At 55.7% G+C, this 24869-nt stretch overlaps 1 protein-coding gene across 4 annotated transcripts in view; it reads right to left on the reverse strand.

The window, feature by feature from the left end:
- Stat3 (signal transducer and activator of transcription 3 (acute-phase response factor)) overlaps positions 1-19996 on the reverse strand; it is a 28180-nt gene extending 8184 nt beyond the window's left edge. For 3 of the 4 annotated variants that reach the window (XM_013519138.1, XM_013519135.1, XM_013519139.1), the window contains exons 1-13: positions 8502-8648; positions 7941-8085; positions 7393-7491; positions 5852-5947; positions 5680-5761; positions 5334-5428; positions 5094-5245; positions 4538-4696; positions 4160-4252; positions 3513-3572; positions 774-803; positions 587-680; positions 414-461 (exon numbers count right to left, since the gene is read on the reverse strand). In XM_013519138.1, the coding sequence (XP_013374592.1) occupies positions 414-461; positions 587-680; positions 774-803; positions 3513-3572; positions 4160-4252; positions 4538-4696; positions 5094-5245; positions 5334-5428; positions 5680-5761; positions 5852-5947; positions 7393-7491; positions 7941-8085; positions 8502-8629 (1281 nt within the window). In that variant the 5' untranslated portion in view covers positions 8630-8648. Of the gene's footprint in view, positions 1-413; positions 462-586; positions 681-773; positions 804-3512; positions 3573-4159; positions 4253-4537; positions 4697-5093; positions 5246-5333; positions 5429-5679; positions 5762-5851; positions 5948-7392; positions 7492-7940; positions 8086-8501; positions 8649-19811 lie in introns of those variants that run through there. The other variant, XM_013519137.1, reaches the window with a different exon arrangement.
- Positions 19997-24869: the final 4873 nt, after the last annotated feature.

Genomic DNA, 24869 nt, shown 5'->3' on the forward strand with positions numbered 1-24869 from the left:
TATGCAGTTCAGACTGACCTTGAGCTCACTTTGTAGCCCAGGCTGGTCTCGAACTCACAACGATCCTCCCGATCCTCCTGCCGCAGCCTCCCGAGTGCTGGGATTACAGGTGTGCGCCACCATACCCAGCTGGTTTGGAGTTTTTTAAGGTTTAATCCAGACTTACTCCGCTAACACCCTCTGCCATCTCAGTGAGGAAACAGGTTGCTAGAAGTGCAGCCCGGAAAGCCTGCGGGGCACCGGCCACCTGTCCCGTATGCGGGGCTTCCTGACACTGGGGAACGCTCTGCACCAGAGCAGCCAGGCACCTCGGCCTGCAGTGACTCTGAAATGACCACGCTGCTGAGCCGGCTGGAGTCCTGACGCCCGGCGGTCACCCCACCCCCGCCCCAGCTGCTCCCAGGGACACTCACGTCACAGTTGGCGCGGCCCCCGTTCCCACACCTCTGCTCCCTGAGCGTCTGCAAGAGAGAGCGAGTGCGTGTCTCCAAGCTGGGGACAGGGACGGAGACGGGGGCGGCGGGGACAGGGTGCGGGCAGGGGCAGGGGCAGGGGCTGGGACAGGACAGGCGCGCCCCGCACACACCAGGTGCTTGAACTCCGCCGAGAGGCTGCCGTTGTTGGACTCCTCCATGTTCATCACCTTCGTGTTGGTGCCGAGGATGTTGAACTTCCGGGATCTGAGTGGGCGAGGGTGGCCCGGGGTGACCACGCTGCCCCGGGACCCGGGGCCTGGGCCTGAACCCACGCCGGGCACCTCGGGCTGAACTTACCCGCGCAGAGCCGCCACATCCCCCGAGTCCCTGTGGAGGACAGGGGAGGTCAGTAAGCCAGGCATGTGTCACGCTGATCCCTGCTGTCCCCCCTGCTGGTGGGGACGAGGCCGGCGCCCTGGAAATCTCAAAACTACGTGGTCACACGCATTCTCTTTCTTTCTTTCATTTTTTGAGCCAGGGTCTCACTATGTAGCCCAGGCTGGCCTCAAACTCACAGCAATTCCCCCGCCTCAGCCTCCCGAGTGCTGGGATGACAGGTGTGCATAACCACACCTAGCGAGAAGCCTTCCTTTGAGAGAGCTGGAATTATCCGCGTGTTTTTTGATTTTTTCCCTTTCAGACAGGCACACTCCTCAGCATTCACCTTCTGTAAAAGTTTCAGCACCGCTTGAAAAGCTCCCCTCTACTTCTGTACGTTCGTCTACACTTTTAGGGTAGCAGCTGCTGTTACATCGTGCACTCCATGTGGATTTGCAGAGAAAAACTGATCCTTTCGAACCATTCCGAAGCAATCTTTCCATCTGTTGCATTTCACAACCTGAGCTGGCTGCAATGGTGGACACCTGTTATCCCAGCTCTTGGGAGGTTGAGGCAGGAGGATCACCATGAGTTTGAGGCCAGTGTGGACTGCACAGCGAGACCCTGTCTCGAAAAGCCAAAAATCCCCAAAACACAAAAACCAAAATAAAAAAAAACCCCAGCTTTGGAGCCAGGCACCTGCTCACTGTCATCCCACTTACTCAGGAGGCTGAGGCAGGAGGATCCCAAGTTCAGCCTAGCCTGGGCACCTTGGAAGATGCTTTCTCAAGAATTAAGACTGGACAGGGCTGCTATTCCATGGCAGAGCACTGCCTAGCCTGTGTGAGGCCCTGAGTTCAAGCCCCAGGACTCAAGAAGAAAAAAATAAAATTTGCTTTCTTTTAAAATATAACAGTGGCTGCGGCAATGTAAAAGGAAAGGGAACTGAGGAACAGGCACTCGGTCAGGAAAGTTTCGGTTCTGTAAGGTGAAGACCTCCTGCAGACCTGCTGCATAACAACTGAAATGCACTCAGCACTCCCACACTGCCTACTGACATGTGAATACCACGGTGAACTTCATGTTAGGCATTTTTAAAATTTTACTACCTTTTAACATTTTTTAATTAAACAGTATATTGGCTGAATGTGGTGGTACATGCCTACATTCCTAATACTCGGGGAACTGAGGCAAGAGGACTGCCGTGAGTTCAAGGCCAGCCTACACTACATAGTGAGACCTCAAAAAATAACAAAACAGGGCCGGGATGTAGCTCAGTGGCACAGCGCCTGTCGGGCAAGCATGAGGTCCTGAGTTCAATTCCCAGTACCCAGGAAAAAAAAAAAAAAGGAACACAGGAGCCTGGAAAGGAAAAGATGATTATCAAAGAGACAGAAGTTAAAAAAAAAGCCAGGAGTGGTGGTGCACACCTGTAATCTCAGCACTCGGGAGGCTGAGGCAGGAGGATCATTGCAAGTTCGAGACCAGCCAGGGCTACAAAGTGAGCTCACAGCTGTCCTGAACTGCACAGTGAGATCCTGTCTCAAAAAGACAAAAAATTAAAAAAAAAATAACAAAACAAAATGGGAAAATGGTTTGCTATCTTTGCTTACTTTTTTTTAGCTAAGCTGTAACTTGGAAAGAATTTTGTAGATTTTAAACAGTCCTCTTCAGATCCTAGCTAGTGATACACTCCCCAGGAAGAATGAAATTACTCTTTGCAGGTCAGGAATATGACATGCCATCCCTTTTTTTTGGTACCGGGAATCAAACTCAGGACCTCGCGCTAGCCAGGCAGGCGCTTGTGCCACTGAGCTACATCCCTGGCCCAATGTCCCATTACTTTTTAAACTACCTCTCCCTCACTAAAATCTCAGAGTTTTCTCCCAATAGATCCTAAAGCAGTTATTAATTTTACCACAATATTTTTTATTTCTGCTGCTTTTTGTGAAATCATTTTTCTGTTTTTAAGCTAGCACATGGCTAAAGTTACCAATTCTTTTTTTTTTTTTTTTTGAGACAGGGTCTCTCAGTATGTAGTCCAGGTTGGCCTCAAACTGGAGTGACCCTCCTGCCTCAGCCTTCCATAGTTACCAATTCTCACCTACTTTTTTTTTGTCTTTTTTTTTTTTTTTAGTACCAGGGATTGAACTCAGGACCTCACACTTGTGCCACTGAGCTATATCCCCAGGCCCCTTTTGTCTTTTTGTGACAGGGTCTGGCTATGCAGGTTCAGGCTGGCCTTTAGCTCACTTTGTAGCCCAGGCTGGTCTCAAACTCGCAAGGATCCTCCTGCCTCAGCCTCCCGAGTGCCGGGATTACAGGTGTGCGGCACCATGCCCGGCTCTTGTCTACTTATCCATTAAAGCTACCAGCTTCATCACCTCCTTGATTTCACTGTGACTTACTCCCCTTGTCAGGAAATCTTGCAAGCCTGTTTCGTCTGTGTGAGCACACACTGTTTCCTCTCTAACTTCTCTAAAAGGTACGCTGGGCCTGAACTGAGAAGTGCAGTAACGGCTACCGCTAAGTGTCCGGGCAGAGTGACTCTCTTCCTGGTGGTGCTGGGATTGGAACTCAGGGCCTTGCTCTGCCCCCAGGCTCCACCCCCAGGCCCCTCCTTTCCCTCCCCCTCCCCCCTCCCCAGGGAGGCAGCCCTCTGAAGGAGGCTCCTCGCCCCGCCCCTCCCTTGTGACCCTGGGGGGGGGGCACACTTACTTGTCGATGCAGACTTTAATCTTCAGCTGATAATTCAACTCCGGGAACTTGACCAGCAGCCTGGGAAAGGGAAGGAAACCCAGCTCTGGGTGCAGCAGCAGGCTCAGCCCGGGAGCACCCTCCGCCCAAACCCCGCCCCAGCCATGGCCACAGCTTGGCTCGGGGTGCAGCTGCAGCCCTTGCGGCTCCATAGGACTAAAAGCCGCCCCCCAGGAGGCCTCAGCCCCTGGCATGAGAAGACAAGCAGGATCAAAGCCGCTTAGACCCACTACTTAGAGACCCACTGCTCAGAGAGACCCACAGCGGGCAGCTCCTCGCTCCTCTCCCTCTCGCCAGAGGACGCGGGGGCGCTCCCTGGATGGCTGCGGAAGTAAGGCTTCGCTCCCGCTGGGCCCCGCTCCCCCACCCCCGAGGCACCAGCCCGGGTCCCTGGCTTTGACTGCAGTGTCACAGAGCAGTCTGAGCCGGGGGCGGTAGCCAGGCCTGAGGTCCCAGCCCCTCGGGGTCCCTGGAGCTCGAGGCCAACCTGGGCCACAGAACGAGGCCTCAGCTCCAAAACCAAGGAATGTGCCCTGTGCTGGGCAGCCGGCCCTCTCCTGGCCCTGAGCGTCCCTCCAGAAGCCCCCGGAGCAGAAAAGTGGGCCCACCTGACTTTGGTGGTGAACTGGACGCCAGTCTTGATGACCAGGGGCCGGTCGGGGTGCATGGGCATGCAGGGCTGCCGCTCGACCACAAAGGCGCTGGGGGAGGAGACAGCTTGTCACGTGGGTTGTGGCCCCAGCTCCGGCCTGTACCTCCCCCCCAAGTCAGCCAGCCTCTCACTTCAGGACACCATTTCTTCTTTTTTAAACGAGGCAACAGGAAGCCGGGTGTCCTGGCGCACACCTGGAATCCCAGCTTTCAGGAGGCTGAGGCAGGAGGATTGCCCCAAGTTCCAGGCCATCCTGGGCTACACAGTGAGGCACTGCCTCAAGCAAATCACACCCATGTGACTAACTGCAGGAGCAGAGGAGGCGCTTAGGCACCTCTTCATCAGGTTCCTGAACAGCTCCACGATCCTCTCCTCCAGCATGGGTCGGTGCTGCACGATGGGATCGCCCTTGTAGGAGACCTTCTGCTGCAGCTCCTCCAGCTTCTTGATCTGCTGCCGCGTCTGCAGCTGCGACTCCGCCAGCGAGGTTATCCTGCCGGGACACGCCATCGGGTCACCGGGGCGAGCGTGTACAGTATCAAACTCCGCCGGGCGCCCCGAAACTGCACTGGGCTTTGCTACCCTGGTAGCACACGCGTGGCACTGCGCGGACGCTTTCAGCGTGGGTGCGGGGTCGCTGGCGTTTGCTTTGCCTTGTCGATTTTGTTCTCGCTCAAGATTTGACATCGCCGAGACGGCCGCACGGAAAGATGCTCTCACCGCACGGAGGGGCCACGGCGCCCCACGAGCCCTTCTTCAGGCCCCACCTCTGGTGGACTGAAGCTCACCCTGGCCCCAGCACAGGACAGGGGTGCGGACGCAGCCCAGCGGCAGAGCACCTCCGAGAGAGGGAGCAGACAGGGAGGGGGACGGCCCTGGCGGCGCCTCACCAGTTCTCCAGGCGGTCCAGGCAGATGTTGGGGGGGCCCCCGATGCACGCGATCTGCTGCCGTCGCTTCCAGTCGGCCAGCTCCTCGTCCGTGAGTGTCTTCTGCACATACTCCATGGCGGACAGCAGCCCCGCCAGCTCGCTCACGATGCTCTGCTCAAACCCCGCGGGTCGGCTGAGTCAGTACGGTCTCCCTGCAGGCACCCGGCACCCTGCACACACACCCCCGCCGGGGACTCACCCTGCGCATCTGGTCGAGTGCCGTCAGCATCTGCTCCAGCTGCTGCATCTTCTGCCTCGTGGCGGCCTGGCTGTTCCCGTTCAGGTCCTGCATATCTGCTGGGACACGACAGGGCTGAGGGCCCCGCCTCCCTGCCACCGGGCACAGCCAGGATCCTGGCACTCAGGAGGCTGAGGCAGGAGGGTCGCCCTGAGTTTGAGGCCAACCTGGACTACACAGGAGACCCTGTCTCAAGAAACCAAAACAAAGCAAACAGCAAGGCCCCACCCAGTGCTGAGCGCCCCACAAAGACACAGTCCCCACCTTGGGCCTGGGCCCCGCGCCCAGCATCCCCCCGCCTGCTTGCCTCCCTGGCTCTTGAGGGTTTTGTAATTGAAGTCAAAGTCGTCCTGCAGATTCTCCACCACTTTCATTTTCTGCTCCAGGTCCTGTGTGGAGCAAGCAATGGAACTAGCAGTGAGGCCGCTTCCCGCCAGAGCACCCGCCCCTGCCCCAGGCCGGCGCCGCAGCACCCTCACCTGCACCCGCTTGCGCACGTCCTGCAGGTGCTGCTCCAGCATCTGCTGCTTCTCCGTCACCACGGCCGCCGTCGGGTGGCTGGCCTGGCCCCCTTGCTGTGGGAGGGGAGACACACACTGTGACCACGGGGTTGGGAGTCAGCCCCGGCCTCCACCCGCGCCCCCCACGTCTCCAGATGCTGCCCCCGAGACATGAGGGGAAACTGAGGCACGAATGCTGTGGGTGTGGTGCCCAGGATGCCCTGAAGCTGCTGTCCACGTGCCACCGCCTTCTGACCGACCCCAGCCCAGGGTGCACAGCCAGGGAAACGCAGACGGGACCGGGAGCCGAGCGGCGGAAGCCCATGCCGCAGCACGGTCAAGCCCACGCTGCTGAAATAAACGGGTAAACCCAGAACTGGCCACGGCAGACGCTGGCCAATTTCAGCAAGGTGTACAAGTCAGCACGCCTGTGGCCCAAACACTAGGGAGGCTGAGGCAGGAGGGTGGCAAGCTGGAGTCCTGCCTGGGTAGCTGGGTAAGAAGAACCTGTCCCAAAATAAAAAATAGAACAGGCTGGGGGTGCAGCTCCGTGGAAAGGCTCTGGGTTCAACCCCAGTACCGCCAAAGTTAAAAACAACTAGTGTGCGATACTTCTGTGGAATGAAGGTGTCCTCTAGCGACCAGTGTGGTGGGGAGACCCGCAGTTGAAGCTGCAGGAGGCTGAGGCAGGAGGATCATGAGTTCCAGGCCAGCCTGGACTACAGACCCCACCTGACAAGTCCTGCTGGGGACGAGGTCCTGTCCAGATGGACAAGATCTCAGAGAGGGAAAGCCCACCCTGAGGTCAGCGACCCCATGAAGCCTGTTGGTGGCTGAGCACGGAGATGTTATCATCCAAGTTTCCAAGCAGGGGGCTCTCGGGCGCCCGGCTTCCTCCTGATGTCAAGCTAAGCCGCCGCCCTCCCGCCTGCCCCTGTGAGCTGTCACAGCCACCTCTGCGCCCAGGGCTCCGCTTCACATCCGTGGTCCCAATCTGCCCTCTCTGCAGCCCCAAGTCTCCAGAGCAGGCCTGACTCGCCGGTTTTATTTTTTATTTACATTTTGCTTTTTGCAGTACTGAGCACTGAAACCAGGCTCTTCTCACTGAGCTACATCCCAGTCCTGTTATTTTCTTCTTTTTGAGAAAGGCTCTTAATAGTTGCCCAGGCTGGGCTTGAACTTGTGATGCTCCTGCCTTAGCCTCCCAAAGTGCTGGGATTACATGCCTGCACCCCCACACTTGGCTAGAATAAAACTTTTGTTTTGTTTTGGTTTTTGGTTTTTGAGGCAGAGTCTTGCTATGTAGCCCAACCTGGCCTTGAGCTCACGGCGGTCCTCCTGCCTCAGCCTCCCCAGTACTGGGATGACAGGTGGGCGCCACCACGCCTGGCCGATGCACTCTTATGTTACACAGCTGTTTAGGGTGTTTCTCTCTAGCTTACTCACGGCAGAGCTGACTGCACCTCACACCGCAGGGCTTGCCACACCTCCTGGGGGGCCCTGCTCCCGCCCGGTCTCACCTGGGCAGCGGTGGCCGCCGTCTGCAGGAGGCGGGACTCTTCCCATAGGCACCGGGCCACGATGCGCGCGATCTCCATGGGCTTCTCCAGGTACCTGCTCTGTAGGGAGAACAGTGCGGGAAGCTGAGGCTGAGGTGGCCCATGGAGGTGGGGTCAGCTGAAAGGTTTCTCTGCCCAGCTGGGGGTGGTGGCGCACGCCTGTGATCCCAGCCCTCAGGAGGCTGAGGCAGGACTGCTGCGAGATCTAGGCCCGCCTGTGCTACACAGTGAGTTGAAAGCCAGCACTGGGCCAAGGTCATGCTGGGGACGGAAATCTGTGGGCCTGAGTCTCTGGACATATGTCATCTCGACCTCGCTTGGAGGTGGCGGGCTTTGTCACCCCATGTCTGATGTACAGGCAGGCCTCAAGGGCAGGCATGATGAACGTGAGGTGCTCCCCGTCACGAGAGAGGCCGCAGGGCCTTCGCGGGGACACAGCTGGGCCCTCCTGGTAATGGTGTGGGGCGAGTGGGGGCGGGGAGGCGCTCAGGCTCCGGACCCGCCCGCACCTGCAGGAACTGCTTGATGCGGCGCAGGTTGTGCTGGTAGAGGACGTTGGACTCCTGCAGGAAGCGGCTGTACTGCTGGTCAATCTCACCCAGGAGGTTGTGGAACACCAGCGTGGCATGCGACTCCTTGCTGGCTGCGTACGCCCTGGGGAGGCGGCACAAGAGGACCGGTTCTGAGACCCGCACCCTGGGAGGCTGAGGCAGGGGGAACCCATCTCAAAAATTTAAAAAGGGCTGGGGACAGAACTCAGTGCAAAGGTGGTGGGTTCCATAACCAGGGCCAAAAACTACCACACAGAAACCAGGGCAGGCCCGCTGCCCGGACTCACTGGCGCTCCTGGTCTTTCTTGCTCAGGAACAACTTAGCCCCTGCTAACCATTTCCCCAGGTGCTGGGAACTCACGCAACCCACACGTGAGAGGCAGCAACGGCCAAGTAATTCTCTGCACAGAGGGCCCCCGGGAGGAGACCGCCGCGCCTCGGTCCCCGCAGGTCGCTCCACGCCCAGGCCGCGCTCTGTCACCGTCCCCACCCGTGCCGGCCTGTCCCCTGCACACTCACCAGTCCTGGCTCTCGATCCAGGGCGCCAGGAACTGCCGCAGCTCCATGGGGAAGCTGTCGCTGTACAGCTGGTGCAGCTGCTCCAGGTAGCGCGTGTCCAGCTGCTGCAGCTGGTTCCACTGCGCCATGCTGCCGGCTCGGCCCTGCCTGCGAGCAAAGCGGCCGTCAGCACGAGCCCTGGGGGCGCGGCCTGGAAACACCCACGCCCCCCACAGGTGGCAGGGCTAGGATGGGCAGGGCGACGCCTGGAGAAGGGTCTCCCGGCTCCTGTGTTATCATGGCCATGGACACACACCCGCGCCTCTGCCCGAGACAGCACAGCTGCTCTACACCAGGCCATGAATGGCACCGTGCCAGGTTCTAGACCCAGGGCTGGCTTTTGTTGTATTTTCTCTGGATGAGCGTCTCACTGTACCGTTCAGGCTGGTCCTGAACTCTTGGCAACCCTCCCGCCTCAGCCTCCAGAGCGCGGGGATCACTGGTGTGTGCCATCACACCTGATTTAAAGTCCAGTATGTACCCAAAGTGTGAGAGTGAGCAGCACATGGTGGCGCACACCTGTCATCCCAGCACTCTGGAGGCTGAGGCAGGAGGAGTCCACACTTCAAGGCTGCCTAAACTACAGTGAGACCCTGTCTCAAAAATAAACAAAACCTCAAAACACACGGACGTGTGTGAAGGGAAAGACCCCTCCCTGCTGGGTTTCTGTGTGTCCTCTGGATCACAGCTTGTGACCTACACCCTCGGGGCTGAGAGGTCACTGCACAGCTAGGCAGGACGCGGCCTCCAGGTGACCGAGCCCGGCCCACACAGCCCCACTGGAGGCCACACGCTCCCTGAGGTGCCCAGGGCGGCAGGCAGAGGCGGGGAGTGGGGCCGCTGCCCAGCGGGCAGCCACTGTGGGCTCGGTCCCGAGGCCCTGGGCTGGACTGAAGGAGAGAAACCCGGGCACACAGCCACTCCGGGCCAGCAGAGCGACCAGGAGACGCTCAGGTGTGAGATGCCGCCGGCTGCCGTGCCCAGGCCTCTTTCCCCAGCTGAGTCACGGAGTCACTCGGACCACGTAGCTGGGGCAGACCTAAAAACAGCCGTGAGTCAGGGCCGGGGCGAAGGCCAGCAGGGCTCCAAGAGCAGCTGCAGGCAGGCTCCACGCTGAAGCCTGAAACCAGGCTGAGCAGTCTCAGTAAGAAGTCAAAGGCCAGCGGGCACGGGGCGCACACCTGCAACCAGAGTATGCAGAAGCTGAGGCAGGAGGGCCTCCATGGGTTCAAGGCCAGCCTGACCTACATAGTGAGACCCTACCTCAAACAAAAAGAAAAAACACCAAGGCCGCTCACACTTAGAACAACACAGGACACCAAGTGAAGACCTGCCTCACAGCCTCACCACCTTTGGCCTCTCAGGGCCTCACTGCACGGAAATCCGAGCGAGCGCCCATTTACACAGCTCTGACTACATGCAGGTCTGTCAAGACTCAAGTCATTGCGTCCCAGCACGGCAGACGCAGCCAGGTGCAGCCACCCAACTCTCACAGTTGGACTGCTTCTAGCCAGGTGAGGTGGGCAAGCCTGTCATCCCAGCACCGCGGGAGGCTGAGGCAGGAGGATCACAAGTTTGAGCCCAGCCTGGGCAACTTAGTGATTTAGTGAAATCCTGTTTTAAAACCAAAAATGTTTGAGTCTGGGGACCCAGCTCAGCGTGAAGGCCATGGGTTAATCCTAAGTACAACCAAAAAAGGAAAGTTTTTAGACATACTGGGCTAGGCCCATGATACCAGCACTTGAGAGGCTGAGGCAGGAGGATTGCCGAGAGCTCAAAGTCAGCCTGAGCTACAGAGTGAGACACATTCTCAAAAAGACAAAAAACACAGTTGGAGAGCAGGTGTATTTCCAAGGCGCAGGGCCACGCGCTGTGCCAGCTTTCAGACGGTATTTGACGAGCAGCAGCGAGGTCAGACCACAGGGCTGGGGGCGACCTCACCAATGCTCAGTTACTTTCTCTCCTTGCTGGCACTAAACACCGGACACCCGGAATCAAGGAAGGGAAGGTTTATTTAGCCCACAGTCTGTGGGGCGTTCAGTCCATACCCGGCTGGCTCCAAGGCAGAGGGGCACATGGCAGAGGGCAACAGTTCACGGCGGTGGAAGCAGCAAGAGCAGCAAGAGCAAAAGGGAGGTGCAGCGGCAGGCAGCCTCTTTCCCTCCCTCACACTGTACACAGGCTGCCCGCCCCAGGGTGGGTGCACACTCACACCCATAATCCCAGCACGGGACCATGAATCAATCACAAACTCTAGAAGCCGCCCCACGACTGCATGAGGCTTTGGGGGACACCCAGACACAACCGTAACACCAAGGGTCCGGGACGTCACCACCAACTGGCTCTGCTCACTGGAAAAAAGAAAAAAGACAACTTAAAAGAAGCCACTTTCTTTCTCAATCTCAATTCTGGTTTCTCAAATTACAAATTAAGCTAGCAAACCCTAAATTCTAACGAAAGTCCTGCTTATGTGCAGAATAATTCTCACAAAGCGTAAAGAAATTAAAGAGCAGAAACAAAGCCAGGTCACAGGAAACGGACAGCGATCTGCAGAGGGGAGCAGACGGGAGACAGGCGGAGGGACACAAGGGAGGGAACCTAAGCAGCACAGAGCGGGGCGTGGCCCAACCAACTCCGCTCGAGGGACGCGATCAACATGCTGGCGCACGCCTGTGAACCCAGCACTGGGGAGGCTGAGGCAGGAGGATGGCCGGGAGTGAGGCCAGCTGGCCCCCACAGTGAGTTCTAGAGACCAGCCTGGACTACACAGTCAGACCATCTCAAAAAAAAAAAGTTTTAAAAAGAAAAAAAGGAAGAACTCTAAGCCCGAAATTTATAAGCACTCCCTGGAACCCCGGTCACCTGCACCACGCCGCAGGCCCGGCCCTGGCTCCGCGCTCTCCGGGGCCTGGGTGGGCAAATCGGGCGCTGGGGGGCAGAAGCAGGGCATCTGCGAGTGTTTTCTACCACAGGAGAGAACGGAAAACACCAAGGGGTGGCACGGTCAGCCGAGGCTCTCTGGACGCCTCCCAGCGGGCCCTGCTCCACCCAGGTCCGAGGAGCAAGGGCGGCCGGCAGCCGGCCCCAGCCCCGTCTCTCCACACCCCGGGGAGAGCTGCGTCAGGGGCCCCGAGAAAGGCTCGGGCTGCTCCCCAGAACCGGCTTCTGAGGGGCGCCCCGCCCCAGCGGTTCAGACAGGGAAAGTGAAACTCACAGACAGCAGGTGACAGCACAATTCCGACAGAGAGGGCGCCCCCAGACGGTTTTTGTTCCCCGGGCCAGAGTCTGCCTTCAGCCATCCATACTTCACATTCAAAGTATCTCTATTTATTTTAGCCAGGCGTGGTGGTGCAAGCCTATAATCCCAGCACTCAGGAGGCTGAGGCAGGAGAATTGCTGTGAGTTCCCGGCCAGCCTGGGCTACAAAGTGAGTTCAAGACCAGCCTGAACTGTAGAGCAGAACCTGCCTCCAAAAAACCTCAGTAATAATAATAATAATAAATAACAGAGAAAAATAAAAGGACTGGAGATGCAGTTGCTAGGCACAGACCCTGGGTTCAATCCCCAGCCCCACAAAAAAACTAAATTAAAAAGTACTGCCGGGGGGGGGGGTGCATGCCTATAATCCCAGCACTTAGGAGGCTGAGGCAGGAGGATCGTTATGAGTTTGAAAACAGCCTGGGCTACAAAGTGACCTTAAGACCAGCCTGAACTGCACAGTGAGACCCTGTCTCAAAAAGACAAAAAAAAAATAAAAGCAAGTGCTACGGTGCGGGACAGCGTTGGTCCTGCAGCCAAGCAGAGACCTGAACCCTGACCCGGCCACTTAGTCCCTTTGTGCCTTGTCTCCTCATCTGTGCAGGGGAGAGAGTGCACTCACCCAGGGGTCCTGTGGGACACGGCGCTCTCCGGACGCAGTCGCTGCCGTGACCCTGAGTGGTGGCCCGGCTGCCCTGAACCATCCCTGGCCTGGGCCCAGCACCCTGCCCGATCCACTGTACCCAAGGCCACCAGCAGCTGCCCTCTGGGACAGCCAGGCCCTGGTGAGGAAAAAGATGGCAGTGCCCTGCTCCAGGCTCCCCAGACAGCTCGGGACAGTCACCTCCAGCTCCTGGCTGGGGCCGCAGGGGGACTTGCATAGGCCCTCCTCCCGCGAAAGGCGACTGTCCCTTCCCTCAGCACTGGCTAAGCTCGTAACTGCCCCGACCACCAGCACATGCTCTAAGTGCCACAGTGGGCCGGATGCCTCGGTGCGTGCCTTCACCCCAGCACTTGGGAGGCTGAGGCAGGAGGATCACTGCAAAAGTGAGCCCAGTCTACACGCCATACACCAAGACCTGTTTCCAAAAACCCCCAAGGATTCAGACCAAACACCTGCTGCGCACTCCACCTCCTCATCTTTGCGGCTCTCGTCCTGGCGGTCACGGCCATCACCCACCCCAGGGCCGCCGGACAGAGCCTGCACATGCCATCACCACCTCCACTCTGCCCTGGACTTCAGACTCAGTGGGTTTATCGCTGGTCCCATCCTGGCCTCCCTTGGGGCAGCCTCCTCCCTTGGGGCAGCCAGAGCAAATCCCAACTGGGGCCAGCGAACCCTGCGTGCGGAAGCCACGGGATCACAGCACGCAGTTTACACCTGAACAGCACCTGAGCAGAATCACACGCACTGCTCACAATTTTAACCAAAAACTCTGACGGCACTGTGGGGGTGGAAGAAATAATCCTCCTCCGTCCCAGCAGAAACTTAACAGGTCCCGAAAATTTGGCACATAGGCAGGACGGCTCAGCCTGTAAATCCCAGCACTCAGGAGGCTGAAGCAGGAGGGTCCTGAGTTAGAGGCCAACCAGACTCTGGGTTCGAACCTCAGCACCATGAGGGAACAAGCAAACAGTAGTGTAGGCCCATTTCCTTGGAGTAAATGCAGGAGGGAAGAGCCCAGGGGGCCTGGGGGCCTGGGAGGCAACACTTGCCAGCGAGCACCCATCCGGGACAGGAGCGGCTTTGCTCAACAGAAGTTTTCAGCTCTCTCTGGTCTCTAAATATTCACATGCATTGCTGGGATGCAAATTCCTATTATTTTTAGGCAAAATGCTTCCCATCGAACAACGATGGGAAAGGGCCTGCCTGGCAAGTGCAAGTTCCTGAGTTCGATCCGTACCAAAAAAAAAAAAAAGAAAGAAAACAAATGGCATGATTTTATGTTCCCTCAGAAGAGGGAAGATCTTTTTTAAAAATTTGGGAGAACAGAGATACAGCTCAGTGGCATAGGTGCTTGCCTGGCAAGCCTGAGGTCATGAGTTCAATTGCTGGTACCAAAAAAAAAAAAAAAATTAAAATTTGGAATCACCTCCTTGTTTTTTGCTTTGTTTCTGTCCTTCTGAGACAGGCTCTCACGATGCAGTTCCGGATGGCCTTGAGCTCACTTTGTAGCTCAGGCTGGACCCAGACTCAGCAGCAATACCCTGCCTCAGCCTCCCGGTGCTGGGATGACAGGCGCGTGCCACCACAGCCAGCCTGGAATTCCTCTTTTTTTTTTTTTTTTTTTTTAATTCCCTTCTTAATCCTTTCATTCAGCCAGTTACTTAGAAAAACTCCTGATCTGACCCGGAGGCATAGTAGAGGCGGCAACAAGGCAACGGACCACGGGTCTCCTCCTCCTCCCTGAGCCCAGCCCGACCGCGCCCTGAGGACGATGACCTGAGCGATAAGAGCCGTAAAGCTGACAGGACAGGGGAGGCAGACATCTGCTCTGAATCTTTGGGGTTTTCCTGAGACAGGTTTTGCCACACAGCCAAACTGACCTTGAACTGTAGATCCTCATGCCTCAGCCTCCCAAGCCACAGGCCTGAGCCACTGTCAAGCTAAATCCTAACCTTTTCAATGCTACCCTGGGTTCCAGGGCCAAGACAGTGCGGGCCCCGCCCTTCCCGCGGGGGCGCAGACCCAGAAGGCTCTCCAGTCCCCTTGGAAGCCACTGTCTCACTTTGTCCTTTAATCTGAACCCCTAGAGCTGGGTGTGGGGGCCCATGCCTGTCACCCAGCAGTCAGGAGGCTGAGGCAGGAGGATCTCAAGGCATTCAAGGCCAGCCTGGGATACACAGTGAGATCCTGTCTCAAAAGGAAAAAAAAATAAGAACCCCCAAAAAAGTGACCAAGAGGGGCCCAGGCAGAGGAATGAGGACGGGGAGCCGCCCTCGCCTGCACCGCACCTCTCCACACCTCCCCTCGGCTGCTGACCAGAGCCCTGGCAGAGCCTGGACTCCCGCTGAGCTGAAGACCGGCATCTAAGCCGCGCTCTGCACCTCACGCCCCACACCTCAGCCGGAGGCAGCCACAGGGCCGCCCCACCCCCGACCCGGTGCTCTGACCACACGCACCCTGAGTTTGCAGCTGCAGGGGCTGCAATTCTGGGAGAAAATTCCACGCACTGAGAAACTTTCAAAGCCAGCAGTGACAGCTAACACCTATCATCCAGCCCTGGGGAGGCTGAGGCACAAGCACGAGAAGTTCCAGCCCAGCCTGGGCAACTGAGGTCGTCCCCCCACATGCCCCCAAACCCGCACCCCACCCCCGGCCTCAAAATTTTAAAAATAACTTAAAGGGGCCAGGCTGGAGCTCAGCCTTCCCGGGGCTCCAGCCTGCACTGCCCAGATGCACACGGAGTAAACAGGACAGCAGCTCTGCGCACCCACACCTGGAAGCCACAGCTGCGCGTGAGCGAGCACGTGTGTGAGGTCACAGGGTGCGAAACGCCGGATGCGTGTGGCCGCCGATAACTATGACAGGAGAAGAGAGGAAACAAAACCAGCAGCCAGACACAGCAGTGCACGCCTGTCATCCCAGCTGCTTAGGAGGCTGAGGCAGGGGGATCGCAAGATCCAACTGAGAAAGATAAAAAGCACCCGATTCCCAAGGGCTCAGGAGAGGGAGGAAGGGGTGAAGCCGGGCATGGTGGTGCGTGCCGGTAATCCCAGTACTCAGGAGGCTGAGGCAGGAGGATCACTGTGAGTTCAAGGCCAGTCTGGACTGCATTGGGAAACACTGTCTCAAAAAGAAGAGGTGAAAGCTAGGATTTCTAGGGCCCTGAAACCCAGGAGCGGGGGCTGTGGTAAGAACACTGCATCCGCGTGTACTCATCAGATGTGGCTAAGGTGCGCATCCACGAAGCTGCGCAAAGCAGGAGGCTCTGTGGGAGAGGGCAGGGCAGGGGAACTCGCTATTTTTAAATTTAAAATCACTGTAGCGGGGCTGGGGATCGAACTCAGGGCTTCACACACGCTAGGTGAGTGCTCTGCCATTAGCTCCAGGCTATTAATTTATTTTTTTGTATGTTTGAGATAGAGTCTCTATTAGCACCCCAGGCTGGCCTCAAACTTTCTGAGATCGTCCTGCCTCAGGCTCCCAATAGCTGGGATTGCAGGTGTGAGCCATCAGGCCTGGCCCCAATCTATTAATGTTAAAAATGTATTTAATGGCACTTTTCAGCCAGGTGTGGTGACACCTGTCTAGAATCCCACCATCCTGAGAGGCTGAAGCAGGAGGGTCACAGATTCACGCTCAATCTGGGCAATTTAGCAATGCAGGCAGACACCATTTCAAAAAGATAAAAATAAAGTGAAAAGGGCTGGGGTTTAGCTCTGTTGATGAAAGCCCTGGGTTCAACCCTCAGCGCTGAAAAATAACAGTTAGAAAGGAAGGGCCACCTTTCCAAGCGATTGGTGGGGGCCAGTCCAGATCCGAAGCCACAGAATCACACCCACCCTGCACCTGGGCGGCGAGAATTCCAGGCCTTCCTCCCAGCTTGGTAAGTGTCGCTGGATAAGTGTGATAAGTGTGGTCCTTCTCCAGATAAGGGTGAGCGAGGCATGCAGGAGCACCTGCAGCCCCGGGCTTCTCCCATTATCCATCTTTAAATCTTATCTCTGCGGTTAAGATCTCTAACAAGTAAATTTCTTTTCAAATTTGTTACACAATTACAAGAAAATTGAGAGCTTTACTCCTGTTCCGTGTAACAAAGGAAAGTAAACCTCATTAGAACTTGTCTGAGATAAATCAGTACTTTACTAGAATTATCTAGTAAAAAAATTTAACTTTAAAACTTACCAAAAAAAAACCCTTAATCCAGAGCCAGGGATACAGCTCAGCAGCACAGTACTTGCCTGGCAAGCAAAAGGGCCTGAGTTTGATTCCCAGGATCAAAAAACAAAACAAACAAACAAACAAAAAATCCAAGCCAATCCCAGCACTCAGGAGGCTGAGGCAGGATTGAGTGAGTCTGAGGCCAGCCTGGGCTGCACAGTGACTTCAAGGCCAGCCTAAACTACAGAAGAGATCTGTCTCAAAACAACAAAAAATAAAATAACCCCTGCAGGCATAAACTGCAGGCATAAAATGTTCTTCTAGCAATAAAGATCTAAAGATCTTCTAGCAATAAAAGCAGCCCGATGAATTTGGTGAGGCCCTGAGTCTTTAGTTAGTCATAATCTCTACTTGACTGTCAGACACATAAACGCCCAGAAAAGTAAACAAAATAAAAGGGGATCTTCAAAGCATTTTTCTTTATTTACTACTCCCTAACCCTAACCCATTTATCTTTATCTTAGAAACAAAAATTCCTGAGCCCTGTGGACACGACTTCGCTATCCATCTGTGAGGACTTCATGGTCTACAATTTCTGTAAAGCAGAGCTGCGCTCAGACCACAGATCAATCCAGCCGAACTATCTGGCTTGCCTGTTTCAGTGACCCTAGCTCAGTGGGGCATATGTCTGTAATCCTAGTGCTTAGGAGGCTGAGGCAGGAGGATTGCTGTATCTGAGGCCAGCCTGAGCTACAAAGTGAGTTTAAGACCACCCTGAATTACATAGTGAAACCCTGTCTCAAAAAGACAAAAAAAAAAAAAAAAATCTCAAATTTTTAAATGCTTAATCATTTTCTTTCTTTCTTTTTTTCTTTTTTTTTTGAGGCAGCGTTTTATTCTGTAGTTCACGTTGGCTCTGAACTTATTATGAGGCCCAGGTTGTCCTCAAACTCACTGTGATCCTCCTGCCTCAGCTTCCTGAGTACTGGGATGAGAGGCATGCTGTTTAATTCATTTTTAAAAATAGTAAGCCTACTGCCTGTTAACAAAAATAGTTACTATTTTCCAAAACAAACAAAAAATTAGTAGAAACACTGACACTGTTGCAAGTTTTGGAAATTGAGTGTCTGGCTGAGCAGATGGTTGAGTTCTGGGAACTGCCTTCAGTCAGTCTGTTGCAATACTGTCTTGGCCGATGTACCAGAGGAAAATCTGACTTCACACAAATATACGAGTGGGAAAGGGGAAAACTCTTTACAGTCTCTTCAGATAATTTTCGATATTCTTCTATAATACCACACCCAAACTCCACATGCCCAGCTGCCATGTGGAACTTGAATCCAGACTTGGCTGGAACTCACAGAGATCCTCCTGCCTCAGCCCTCTAGAGTGCTGGGATGACAGGCACACACCACAATGCCCGGCGAGAAGAGCTTTCTTTCTGCCTCCCGTTTCTTCACAAAATATCAAAGAGACACCAGTGCAGGGTCAAGACAGGAGGCAAGCATCCCCATCTGCCGTCTGATCCTGGACCTCGTCCCCGGCCTCTTCTCTGAGTGAAGTGAATACAGTGACCACCTGGTGTAGGTGCAGATGCCAGTGAAGTAAGCAGCACAAATGCAAATATGAAACGCTGTTTTACCACCCATTACAAACGAACTCTGAGCCAGGCGCGGTGACGCACGCCTGTAATCCCAGCACTCAGGAGGCTGAGGCAGGAGGATCCTTGTGAGTTCGAGACCAGCCTGGGCTACAAAGTGAGCTCAACGCCGGCCTGAAGTGCACAGTGAGACCCTGTCTCAAAAAGACAAAAAATAAAATAAAATAAAATAGAATAAATAAAATACAAACGAGTTCTGCTTGGAGGACTGAATGTGCACGTGTGTGTACACCTGTGTTCACACGTGTGCGTGTGTGTGTGCGCAGACATGTGTGCGCTGGGCCAGGCCAGCGCCTTGCTTCTGCTCAGCCCAAGCTCAGGAGCCCCAGAGCCCAGGCCGGTGCTTATGATCCAGAACTTCTCAGCTATTTTTGCAGTTCTTTGAATTAATAAACTTTATCACTTGGGAACAACTGCAAGTTTACAGAAAAAGAAAAAAAAAGTTTACAGCAGAGCTGAGCAGAGAGCTCTCCTGCGCCGTGTCCCCCACCCTGGGAGAGGGTACAGTGGGGTGCACGCGTGCAGCAGGGACCTCAGGGCCTTAGAGTCTCTGCGCAGGAATCCGCCGCCCCCACCCGCTAAGCCCCGCCAGACCCCGCCAGTGCCGCGAAGTCAAAGTGGATCTGTTCCGTGCTGACGGAAAGAGACGATATGTGAAACTTTATAAATAATGTGCGGGTGGGGTGCGCACACCTGTCATCCACCACTCAGGAGGCTGAGGCAGGAGGACTGCCAAAGTCAAGTCTAGCCCGCGCAACCTTGCACCTTAGCGAGACCCTGTCTCAAAGTAAAAAGGGCGGAGGATGTAGCTCAGTGCTGACGACCTGGGTTCAATCCCCACCAGTTAAAAAGCGCGGGGGCTGGGGGGATGCGTTTTAGCTCCAGAATGCTTCCATTCTGGCACTGACTCTGCTTTTCATGAAGGTTTTAACGAACGCGCTTTCCCTAGACACTGATAAAAGAGGCTAACAGCGGCCGAGCGGACGCCGGCCCAGAAGAAACGCGCAAGGCCACAGCGCGGAGAGGGCGCGGACACCCGCGGCCGCTCCTCTCCCCGGCGCCGACGCCGAGGCCGAGAGCGCAGCCCCAGGCCGAGTGCCCTGCGCAGCGCAGCCAACGCCAGAGGAGCTGCGGGGAGCTCAGACCCGCTCTCGGCACCGGCACCGGCACCGGCACCGAACCGTCAGCTCCGGGCCCTGCCGAGCCCTAGTCAGCCCCTTTCCCGGAACGGCTCTGCAAGCCCAGCCCCCCGCAGGGGCCTCGGTCGCAGAGGTTTCACTTTCTCTTTCCTGCAGGGTTCCCGCCGCCTCCACCAGAAACTCCCGCACCCCCAGAGCGGCCAGGCAGCTCTGAACCCCAGGAAGACTGCCACACTGGTTTGCAAAGCAAAGGGACAGGGACATGGAGGCGAAAAGAAAACTCTACTTCCAGGTCCCGCACATGGACGGTCACCCATGTCGCGCACTGACTCAGACACGCAGACAGGAAGGACGCAGGTTCTGCACATCTGCGCCGGCTCACAACTCACCCAGCCGCCTGCGGGGCCCTCGCCCAGCTCAGTGCTGCCCAGTGGGACGCAGTGTGCAAGCCTAGCCTCCCAGCTACTCAGGAGGCAGAGGCAGGAGGCTCCTCTGCCCGGCCCGGAGGTGGAGAGGAGCCTGGGCTCTCATTTTCCTGAGCTGACCCCGCAGAAGCTTCCTCCCACTGCCTCTGCCTGACAAGCCCTGGACTCTCGGCCCTCGTCCACGTCACCTGCACTGTCTGCGTCACCGGAGGCTCCACAGCTCCGTCCCCTGGGCAGTGATCAACTTTTAACATGCTGAGCACAGCCTGCTGCACACACCTGGGATCCTGGCTCTCTGGGAGGCTGAGGCAGGAGGATGCAAAGTTAAAACCTAGCCAAGGCAGCTTAACAAGACCTCGCCTCGGTTAAGGCTGGGGCTGAGGGTCAGTGTGAAGGCTCTGAGGTCAAGCGCCAGAGACGTGGTGGGAACAAACCCAAACCTCTGAATGGGCTGACTCCCCCTTAAAATACATGGGCGGGGCCACGCATGGGTTTCCAGAGGCCCTGGCTCTGCCCTTCCCAGGCAGTCTCCTGCTTTCTCTTTCCTCAGGGTCATTCAGGGCTGCTATGGACCCCAACTCCCGACAGGACTCAGGGCTCCCGGGGTTGAGGGCCGCGCTCCTTAGCCTAGGACGCGCACGGCCGCCAGGCAAGGCGCAGGGCTCGTGTCCTCGGCCTCAACATCACACCCACCTGGCTTCTGCATCCACAAACTGAACCCACGGGACCCAAGCAGCAGCCGAGATCTGGGGTGCGGACCGGATCAGAGCCACGCAGTGGAGTCTCAGAGCCACAGCACAAGTTCCCTGGGACAGCAAGTCTCCCAACACACTTGGACAAAGGCCAGGTGAGGCCGCGATTATAAACCCAACTCAGGGGCTGGGGATTTAGCTCAGCAGCACAGCGCCTGTCTGGCAAGTGCGAAGTCCTGAGTTCGATTCCTGGTATTAGCAGGGGAGATATATAAACCCGACTCATCTGCATGACACTTCAACTCCACGCTTGAGCAGGGGTTAGAGACGCCCACTCGGTGGCCTCCTTCCCCTGCTGCCCTCCTGAATTAAGAGCTTCCAGTTACAGCTCTCTGAAGGCTCTTGGCTGCTCCCTCAACCTTGAATGGAACTTTATTACTCCACTGTTGGGAGAACTCCTATCCATCCTACAAAGCCCTGTAATAAAGCCTTGTTGTCACCCCTGAAGGAGGGAAAGTTGTTTTTTTTTTGAATCTCTTTTCTTGGACATTTAATTAGAACTTAGGTTCGCACCACTCTTAGCAGATACCAGTAGAGAGCCAAGCACTTTATGTGCACTGTCCTAACAAATCTTCAACAGGGTGGAGCAGTGCTGTTATCACCCGCTCCTCTGACCCACAGGGAGACCAGGGCTCAGATTCCGAGCAGGAGGCAGCAGGCTCAGGCCCAGGGGTTCTGGAGTTTGGAACCCTCCCCGGGCCCTCCCCACCCTAACCCAGGCCGGGCCAGTGGAAACAGACGGTTCATTCTCCACGGGCCTGGCCCACTGTAATTGCTTTTCTTAAAATAAAGGGACTCCTCCTCGTAATTAGGTTGTCATTGCTACAGGGGAAAGAACTCCCACTCTGCTAGACGTCCCAAATGCCGACTTCGTGCTCCCTAAAATCGAGGAATGGATTCTAGGAACAGTGGAGGCTAGGAGTCAGAAGAATTTACCGAGAGAAAGAAAGAAAACTTTTAAGAGGGTCGGGGGGGCGGGGGACACAGAAAATGGGTTGCCCATCAACCACACCTCGCAAGGGTGTTTTATTAAGCAAAGCCCCGAGATGAGGCGGGTTCCAGGTGGGACAGAACTATAACCAATGCATAAGATGACAAGTACAGTCACTCAGGTAATATTGATCCAACAGGGAGTCACAGGATGGGTGTGAGCTGGCACAACTGGCTTTTAACGTGTTTGCTGATGTGACTTAAAAGTTGTGGGAGCCCGGTGTGGTGGCGCAGCCTGTAATCCCAGCACTCAGGAGGCTGAGGCAGAAGGATCGTTGCAAGTTCGAGACCAGCCTGGACTACAAAGTGAGCTCAAGGCCAGCCTGAACTGCACAGCTTGTCTCAAAAAAGAAAAAAAAAAAAAAAAAGTTGTAGGATCCAGGTGTGGTGGCGCATGTCTGTCATCCCAGCTCTCAGGAGGCTGAGGCAGGGGGATCACCTTAAGACTGAGGCCAGCCTGCGCTACATAGTAACACCCTGTCTCAAAAAAACAAGAAGAGCTGTGAGACTCCTAACAGAACTAACTAGAACTGAGCAGTGTAGAAATTCATTCTTCCAGTTGTTCCTTTGACAACCTGGGAGTATTTCAAACAATTCACCACCAAATCTCATCTGCCAGCCCGACTCCCTGGGACACCGAAGCTGAGGTCCGCAGAGCCAGTAGCCCCTGCCAGGCCAGCACTGGTCCGGTGGGCCGCACCCAGGGCAGCAGGGTTCTCGGAACCAGGGCAGACCCCAGGCGATGCTGGTGACACAAGTTTTGACTCATTTGATTTCTCTGTGCTGCTAGGGCCTGAACTTGGGGCCCTGTGCACCTGGGCAAACTCGGTACAATTGAGCAAGACCCTCAGCCCTGTAGGTCATTTTTCCTAAAATATTACCTCTATTTATATATTTTTTTGGTACCAGGTATCAAATGCTGGACCTTGAGCTTGCCAGGCAGGCGCTGTGCCGCTGAGCTACCTCCCGAGCTCCTACTTTTTCTCAAATAAATGCCCCCAAAGTTATTATAAAAATATTTTTAAATATGAAAGACAAAAATGGAAGTGGTGGGAAAAAAAAAGAGTCAGGTGGCGATTTGTCAAAGACCCTCAGGGACAAACCTCTGCTTGCAAGCACCCCGAACTTTCTTCACCCCAAGCCCCAGAGCGGTGCTGATAGATGCTGCTTGTGCCGGGCGAGCAGGGGGTTGTCTGAAGCCCAGGATGGGGCCTCGTATCTGTCAGAGCCCCCCAGAATCCCTTGTCCTCATCGGGAAGACCTTCCTGAGCAGCGACTTCCTTCCCCCTTCCAGCCCCAAACTACCAGCATTTGGGGTTATATCCCTATGTTCTTTATTTTGGTTTGAGACAGGGTCTCACCTTGTAGCTCAGGCTGACCTCAAACTCACAGTGATCCTCCTGCCTCAGCCTCCCAGAGTGCTGAGATCACAGGTGTGTGCCACCCTGCCTGGCTCCCTCACTGTCTTTGTACACATCAGATTCTACCTGTTCCTGGGGACCTGGTTCAGCTCCCAGCCTCGTAAACACTCCTTCCCCTCAAAACTCACAACGTTCAGGGCAGCACAGCCGGACGGAACTCACCACAGCATGGAAATGCGTGAGTCCTCACCAGGTCCTCTTCTGTATCAACTGCTACCTTGCTGCACAGCACAGGCTAGTCTCAGACACCCTAGACCTGTCACCTTAGATGGTTAAAGTGTTTACTGCCACCCGTGGCGGTACACACCTGCAGCCCCAGCACTCGGGAGCCTGAGGCAGGAGGATCACCAGCCTGGCCTACGTAAGGAGTTCAAGGACTGCCCAGACTACACAGTGAGATTCTGGCTCAAAAAAACCATTTCTTAGGTCACCTAGTAGACTAATTCCCATGACCAGGATGCTTCAGCGCAACTTTCTCCAAACTGGAAAAAGTCATCTACTGCCTTCCACAGCAGCTCTCAAACTGAGAGGACAGAGGTGCTGGGCTCAGTCCTCCAGGAGGCCGGGCACCACCGCCACCCTGTCTCCCAGCACAAGGTCAGGGGCCCTGAGAGGCGGAAGGAGAAGGCACAAGGTGACCACTGAGAAGCCGCAGGCACTTGGGTTCAAATGACATTTAGGTCGCAGCTGCCTTGTACCCAAAGCCTCCACCTCTCTGCTGGCCAGCAGCTCGATTCTGCTGGGAATTCTGCTGACCATAAAATCCAGATACTTCCCCAGCTCGAGCAGAAAAACGACCTAAACCAGCCCACTTGTGCTTCTCTTTTTACATGTTTATCCTTAGAGTCTCTCAGCCTCCTGAGAGACCAGCGGGATCGCACCAGCTCTGACCGCGCAGCCTGTTTCCTTGTCTACAAACAAGGGATGGCATGATGGGACCACCTGCCCCACGACCCTGCCCGGGCTGCGGCGTCTCTGGGGGCTGTTTCTAGGTTTTGGGGTTTTTTTGGTACTGGGAATTGAACTCAGGACCTCGCACTTGCCAGGCAGGCGCTTGTGCCGCTGAGCTACATCCTCAGCCCCTCTGTGGGCTGTTTCTAAACGGTTCTTCTTCCCAAACGATCCAGGGATCTCAGCCGGGCATGATGTAATCCCAGCTAACCAGGAGGAGGGCCGCTGGTTTGAGCCAGCCTGGGCAATTTAGCAAGACTCTGCCTCAAAATAAAAACATAAAACACTGCTGGGCGTGGTGATGTGCACCTGTAATCCTAGCACTTGGAGGCTGAGGCAGGAGAATGGCCACAAATTTGAGACCAGCCTGGGTTACATAGTGAGTTCAAGGCCAGCCTGAACTGCATGACAAGACCTTGTCTCCAAAAAGCATGCCAGTACCACTAAAATAAGATAAAATCATGAATATGATTCCTGTTCTCTGCGACAGGTATGCTAACAGACTAAGATCAACACGCCACAGTTTTTGTTTTTTGAATCCAGATTTCTCCCCTTACCACCACTCCTCGCAAACGTCTGAGCAGAAATTCTGCCAGCCTCCCCGTCTGGCACACGTAGTAAAGAAACAAATGTCGCTTCCAGGAACACACACATATTTCACATAACACGGAATGTGGCTGAATCAACTCACAACGCAGCCTCCCTGCACACATAAACGATGGAAATGATTCACCGCTTCTGACCTACTCAGAAGCCCCATCCACACAGCCAGCCAAAGCCTGACACCCGACGGCGGCCAGGAGGAGCCCCACTTCCCGCCCGCCGCCGGCAGGTGCACGGCTGACAGCGCCAGCGCCGAAGCCCCGGGGAGCCCGGGTGTCCGCGGGGCGCCGCGGGAGCCGAAGGGC

This window comes from Chinchilla lanigera, unplaced genomic scaffold (assembly GCF_000276665.1).
Source record: "Chinchilla lanigera isolate Chin_1 unplaced genomic scaffold, ChiLan1.0 scaffold00050, whole genome shotgun sequence".
Taxonomy (NCBI): Eukaryota; Metazoa; Chordata; class Mammalia; order Rodentia; family Chinchillidae; genus Chinchilla; species Chinchilla lanigera.